The sequence below is a fragment of the Rhinolophus hipposideros genome (genome assembly GCF_964194185.1).
Source record: "Rhinolophus hipposideros genome assembly, chromosome: 8".
Taxonomy (NCBI): Eukaryota; Metazoa; Chordata; class Mammalia; order Chiroptera; family Rhinolophidae; genus Rhinolophus; species Rhinolophus hipposideros.
This window is the reverse complement of record NC_138054.1, coordinates 95,140,443-95,147,128: the sequence shown is the minus strand read 5'-3', so window position 1 is coordinate 95,147,128 and position 6,686 is coordinate 95,140,443. Positions and strand designations below refer to the sequence as shown.

General features: G+C 65.6%; 1 protein-coding gene across 1 annotated transcript; it reads right to left on the bottom strand.

Moving 5' to 3' along the window:
- Positions 1-26: 26 nt before the first annotated feature.
- TMEM240 (transmembrane protein 240) lies at positions 27-5,809 on the bottom strand. The gene is made up of 4 exons (XM_081056852.1): positions 5,616-5,809; positions 5,243-5,349; positions 914-1,122; positions 27-760 (listed from the first exon to the last, which is right to left on the bottom strand). The coding sequence occupies exons 1-4, from the start codon at positions 5,670-5,672 to the stop codon at positions 612-614; spliced, it is 522 nt and encodes a 173-aa protein (XP_080912978.1). The 5' UTR covers positions 5,673-5,809; the 3' UTR covers positions 27-611.
- Positions 5,810-6,686: the final 877 nt, after the last annotated feature.

The window sequence follows — 6,686 nt, the reverse complement described above, 5'->3', positions numbered from 1 at the left end:
CAGAGGTGAAAGAAGAGGCAGAGGCTGGAGCTTTCTGTAGAATTTACTGACCAGCAGGGGTGGGGGTCACAGTGAGGCGCCAACCGCGATGCCCTGGGCAGGGTGGCCACTCTTGCCACAGCAGGGCTCAGGGGCCTTATTGCTGGGCCGGGGCCCCCCCTAGACCCCTGTCCCCCGACCCCCCACTGCAGCCCGCGGACCCACAAGCCCCATGCAAATGCTCCCATGTGCAGACGTGGGCGCGGCCTGGTCCGGCCCCCTTCCCTTCCCAGACCTCCCGGTCTCTCTCCCCTCCCCCAGAACGGAGAGAAGGACACAGGCGCACAGGAAACATCCGGTTTTGAGTTTCAGACGTGGTCCCAAGCCAGGCGCTGGCAGGACTGCAGGACGCTGGAGCCCCCGCTGCCCCAAGCTCCCGCACCCCGCCCAGTGCTGGAGACCTAGGTCCTGCCCCCAGACCTGCCCCACCCTCGACCCCTTTATAAAAAGAAGAGGAGACAGCACCTTCCGCTGGACACGCCCGGCGGCCGGGGCGCCCTGGCCCGGGGCGGCAGTCCAGTCCCGTGTACGTGGGTGCGGTGGCCGGCGGCCCCGCGAGTCCTGCGCCCGAATCAAAGGTGCCGCGGGCTCGGGTGCCCGTTGTGGTAGAGTTTCTGCTTCACGTGCACCATGTTCCCGGCCGCCTCCTCGAAGGGCCTGTGCGGCCGCCGGCCGAGCTCCCGCAGGCTGCACAGCTTGGGCAGCCAGGTCCACGAGCCGTCTGCGGGGGGCGTAGCCAGGGGACTCGGTCAGGAAGGGGAGGCGGCGGGGGTGGTGGGCGTGGTCGGTGCCGGAGCGTGGTTGGGACTGGCGCGGGGGGGCGTGGTCTGCGGGGTGGGGGTGGGGCGGGGCCGCGGGGGGTGGCCGCACTCACCGTAGCGCCGGCCCGCCCTCCAGGCGCGCACGGCGCAGTGCAGGACGCCGTCCATCCACACCAGGAACCAGCTGATGCAGAAGCCGAGCAGCAGCCCGAGCATGAGGTCGATCTCCTGCTTGGTGACGTTGTCTGTCACGAAGTAGTTCTCGGAGGCGTCCACCACCGACTGGTCCCCGTCGTACGGGATCACGTAGTGGATGTGGTGCCTGCGGGCGGCAGGGCGGGCTGGCACCTCTCCCGGGGGCGAGCGGGAGCCCTGCTGGGGTCTCTGAAGCAGCCTTTATGAGAACTGAGGTCCGGAGGGGCCAGCGGACTCCCCCAGGCGCCTGGCCCCCAGGCAGAGGCTGCCCACGCGGGAGTGTGCTAGGCCAGCGGTCAGCGTGAAGTCTGGGAGCTGGCCAGGGCTGCGTCTGCCCACGCAACACGCGTCCCCTCTCTGGCGGGCCTGGGGCGCAGCGGCCACCCACCCTGGCTGGGTCACGGGAACAGTGCAGGTGGACTACCTCCAAGGTGAGGGCCCAGGGCAGGGTGTCCCGATCTGGTGGCGGGGTCACAGCCCACTTGCTGGACACGAGGCTGATGCGGCTCCTGTGGGACAGCCCCTCTGGCCTCTCCCTCTCAACCGACACTCACTACACCTTTTCCTCAGCTCTCCCTCTATGCCAGGCCAGATGCTGTCAGCCTCCCCCGGGCGGGGCGTCTTGCTCCTGTCCCCGATTCTGTCTGGTACCCCATCCTCTCAGCCCCTCTCCTGGGGGCACCCTTTGGCCCATCCTCTGTATGGGTCAGCATGTTTGCTGGCTGCTCTGCTGCTCCCAGATGGACAATGCCCCTTCTCTCCGGCCCCGGGGCCGTGGCCCCTGCCATGCATCCTCGCACCCACCAAGGCCTTTGCCATTTCTCTCAGCCTCCCTTCTCTGGACTGGCCAGACTCAGGCCGCTGAACCCTCCAGGCCCTCGCTTGCTTCTGAGAGCCACACTGAGCCCTCTCCACAAGGCTCCCTCCAGCTTCAGTCTGCCTGGATCCTGGGGAAGTCCTCAGGGGTAGTGATAGTGATACCGGGTGATGTGGCCCCGCCTAGGAGACACACTCAGGACAATAGACCGGGCTTTCACCTTACCCCCCCCCCCCATGAGAGCCTGGGAGCCCAAGGCTCAGAGGGTTCCATGTGCCCTTCGCCCCCGTTTTCTTCACTGGTTCCAGTAGTGCAAGCGCCACCCCGGGGGTCCTCCTGGCCAGGGGGCCACCTCTCCTGGTTGCCCCTCCTTCTCAACCCCTTTTGCTGGCTTCTCCGACTCTCCATCCCCACCCCCTGAAGTCCCTGCCCCCCCCCACGCCTGCTCTGCTCTGAGCTCCAGCTGCCTGCCTGGCATCTCCACGTGGGATCTAGACACCTCAAACTCACGCCTAAAAATAGCTCCTCCCTCCCCAAACCTGCTTCTTCCCAGCTTCCCTCAGTTAGGTGCTGACACCCCCACCTGGGCTTCAGTGGGGATGGGTCCTCATGCCCCCACACTGTGCACCCTCCACTCCACCCCAGACACCTTCCCAGAAATGGAAACCCTACCAGTTCTCCGCGTTGGCCCCCGCTGCCCCTCCCTCACAGATGTCCCTGCACCAGCAAGGGCCACACGGTGACTTCCTCCCAGTGGGGTCAGGGGAGTCCTGGAGCCCCAAACCCAGCCCAGTGGGGACGGCATCAGGCAGGCCTCTCCTCACACCCACTCCTCCTCCTGGGGTTCCCTGGAGGCCATCCTGCTCCACATGTCCCGAGCTGACCAGTCCCAGTGGCTGGGGCCTCGGCCACCACAGCCCCACGGAGCAGAGGCCACTGGCCCTGGGTCAGCCAGAAAGGACTGCCTGACGCCTGGCAGCCGTCACTTATCTGATCAGTTTGTCAATAGCCATTAGGAATCACAAATAATTGATGGAAAACTATTGATCACCACCTAGAATGTGTGGCAGCTGCCGGACCCCCAGGAGAGGATGCTCTTCATGTCCCCTTAGCAGGCCCTGCAACCAAGGACATGCCAGACACAGCATCACTGTCATCTGCTGCTCTCCTCAGCCTCCTGGGCCTGGGGCCCCTGACAGCGTGCTCCTCAGGACCACTGCTCTGGTCAGGGCCCCAACCACCCCAGGTGGCTCAGGACCTTTAGGGCTTGGAGGTCACAGCCTGTGCCCCCACTGCTGGCCTGGCATCTGCAGCTCTTCGCCTGCCCCTTGCCCTCCTTCCTCCAAGGCAGGGGCTCCAAGTGGGGGCGGGGCTCAGGTCTGCCATGTGCACACGTGTCTCTGTGGTGTGTCATACGTGTCCTGCCTGGACCACGCATGCCGCATGTGTCTACCTGAGGTCTGACGCATGTCATGTATACACGCTGGCCACATGCACAGACATGGCGTGTATACCAGGGACTTGGGCCGGTGAGCTCCACATGTGTGCATGTCATGCTTGCCCAGGCACGAGCATGGTGTGTACCACATGTAGGCACATGCATGCAGCTCTGCACATAGCCAACTGCTCTGCAGGCACCATGGTCCGCGTGGGTTGTCACACGGCCTGTGGCACGCACACTTCAGGGCATGTATTTACGTCCATGTTCTCTGTATAATTCTCCACGTGGGCACAGAGCAGGCACACGCGTGTGTGCATGCTTACTCTGCACACGGTGTGGCAATGCGGGCACAGTTTGTACATGGTGCCCCATGTGCAAAAGTACTCTGCAGACAGACCTGCTAACGCACGTGGGGCACGCTCACTGCTGTGTACGGTAATACACATGGGCTGTGCATGCACATGTATGTCGTCAATATACAAGAACATTTTGCACACTGCTTTACATATCTTGTATGTCATGACGTGTACAAAGCACACGCATGTGGACACATACACACAGAGACATGGTCTATAGCAGGCATGGATCTCCATGTTCCCAGATACCCTAACCTGTGCGCACAGGCCCCACTCAGCTCATACTCCACAGGCACCTGTTTACACGTGGCCTCATGTGCTCTGGACACTGCATGTGGCACACACACACCAGGAGCAAACACTCTGTGAACATATCTCGTCTGTCCCCAGGAGGTCACAGGCTGGTCACAACACATCAGCCTCCACATGTTGGGTGTGTCACTTATGTTCCCGGCCTGGGCTTGCGCACATGCCAGCCCCAGGAGGATCCCCAGGTCACCCCAGGCTACACACACTCAGTCACGGCCGCCCCAGGAGGCAGTGGACTGACCCGGTGCCTTTCCTGAGTGTTGGGCATGTGCCCTGGGTGGAACACAATGGTCCCTGGGAAAGCGTGGCCACCCACAAAACTCGATGGTCCTCGGCCAGCACGGGCGGGGGCTGTGCACAGCCTCTGCTACCTTCCCCGAGGCTCCGTACTGCTTCCACACAGTGAGCGGTCTGCACCCACAGGCACGGAGCATGCTGGGAGGCACGGGGCTGCCCTGCCACCCTGCCCCTGTGCACTGGACCCTGGAGCAGGAGTGCAGGGCAGGGGTGAAGAACACAGGCTTTGGGGGCTGTGCCCCATCCCACACTAGGAGTGTGACCTTGGGCAAGTCTCTGCCCTCTTCCTCACTGATCCCAGCACGAGGGTGTCCGGTGGGGGTGAGGGTGTGCGAACATGCGCTGTGTACACACACGTATATGCAGACGGCACACACATTCGCGTCTCATGAGATGTTTATTTCGTACATGGACGTACAAACATGCATGGCCAGAAAGACTCCATCATTACATGTGCACACAATGGGGGTCCCAAAGTGGGCTTAGAGGCCTGGGCTCAACCTGAGGGAGCTCAGAGTGACCTTGAGTAAGCTCCACCCCTTGCCTCAGTTCCTCCTCTGAACAGTGAGGGGTTGGGCCCTGCCCACCGTCTCCATCTGCACTTCCCCTACCTGGCTCCAGGGAAAGTTCACCACCACAGTTCAGGGCAGAGGCTGGTGTGCTCTGTGGGCTCAGCCCCGCGCAGGCTCCCTCCCAGGACGCAGGGCTCAGTGGCTGCTTCCCTGGCCTCCAACCCCTGGACCAGGAGGCCTGGTCCCCATCTGCCCATCACCCTTTCTCTAAAGGCATGTTGGGAGGGGGTCCTAACAGACTCAGGCGTGCTCCCCACTCCGGAACCCGACTGGCCAAGCCCCAGGTGCCCGCAGGCCGCTGCACAGTCCTCCCCCCACCGGGCCTGGCCTGCCAAAGCAGCCCCTCTGGGCCTAGCGCGGCCCTGCACCCGCCTGCCTGGGGCTCCCGCAGCCCAGTGAGCCCTGCCATCAGCACATATGTGATCACGCGTGTGCCCCGCCGGGCTCAGACTCACCGGCCACAGTTGCAGTGGCAGACGCGGTCCTCGCCCCGCAGGTGCGGGAGGATGTAGTTGTGAAATCGGTCCAGCAGCGCGTTCATGTCCATCAAGCACGCGATGGCCTGGAAGCGCCCATGACCAGTCAGAGCCAAGGAGCAGGCCGTCCGGGCGCCCAGGTGGGGGCCGGGCGCCGGGGATGGGGGAGCGCGGGCCGGAGGACGGGGGTGCGCAAGGCAGCCCGGGATGGCGAGCGCAGGCCGGGCCGGGGGAGCGCAGGCCGCGCGGGCCGGTAAACAAGGCGCGGGAGGGGGGAGGCGGCAGCGGCGCGCGGGCGCGGGAGGCGGGCGCGGGTTGGGGGAGCGGGCGCGCGGGAAGCCCCTCCGCTCACCATCACGATCGACGCCCCCAGAATCATGAAGATCATGGTGTTCGCGCTCACGGACATCGGGCGGGGCCGGGCCGGGCCGGAGCGCCGCCCCCCGGCCCCGGCGCCCCCCCGGCCCCGGCCCGATGCTGAGCCCCCGGCGCCTCCGCAGAGGTCAGCGCGCCGCGCACCCACCGCCGCGGGTCGAGGAGGAGGCGTGGATCAGGGGCGCGGGGCAGGGGACGCGAGCGCTCCGGGGTCGTTCGGCCGCCGGGCCACCGCGCTCGTAGCGCTGCGCTCCGCCCTCGGCCCTGCCTCACTCCCTTCCTCCCTCCCAGCGCGCGCTCCGGCCCCCTCCCTCCCTGCGCGCCCGCCTCCGGGAGGGACCACACGGCCGCCCCGCCTCCGGACGCTGGCCCGACCCCTCCCTGGGACATCTGGTCAGTACCGGCCTTGGACGCCGGCCCTGTGGCCCTGGAGCCCCGGCCGCGTCCCGACCCGACATCCTGGTGAGGGCCCCGGGGTTACTCCCCCTCCCCTTCTCCCTACTTCTCAACCGAAGGCGCCTCCTCCTGGGCCTCTGGGGTCCCGGGTGAGGGGTTTGGGGCTGGCTGGTCAGCACCCGGCCTCCTCCAGCAACTGCCTTTAGCGGAGGGGCCTGCAGGGTCGCTGGGGAGCTGCCAGGGACGTCATTCTAAAGCCATGGCCTGAGGACGGAGCCGAGCAAAAGCCAAAGGATGCCCGCAGTGGGGGCAGGGCCAGCTTCAGCCCCAGGTCAGCGCCAGGGTCTGTGGGCCTGCTCTGGCTGCCCCGTGATGCTGGGAGCCTGGGGACAGCATGGCACAGGACAACCCCCAAGTGGCCCACACTGCCGGCACAGAAGCCCCCCACTTCTCCACAAATGACCTGAGGTTTTCCACAGCTGCAGAAACCGGGAGGGGTCAGAGCCCTCCTGCCAGCAACCCCAGACGCAGAGCCTGTGGCGAGCTGGGGAGCCAGGCGGAGCCCCTGCCCCTGCCTCTCAAAGGCGGCCCTGTGAGGGCGGGGCTGGGCGGCAGCCGCTCCTGACGGAGGCGTGTCCTGTATCCAGCTCTG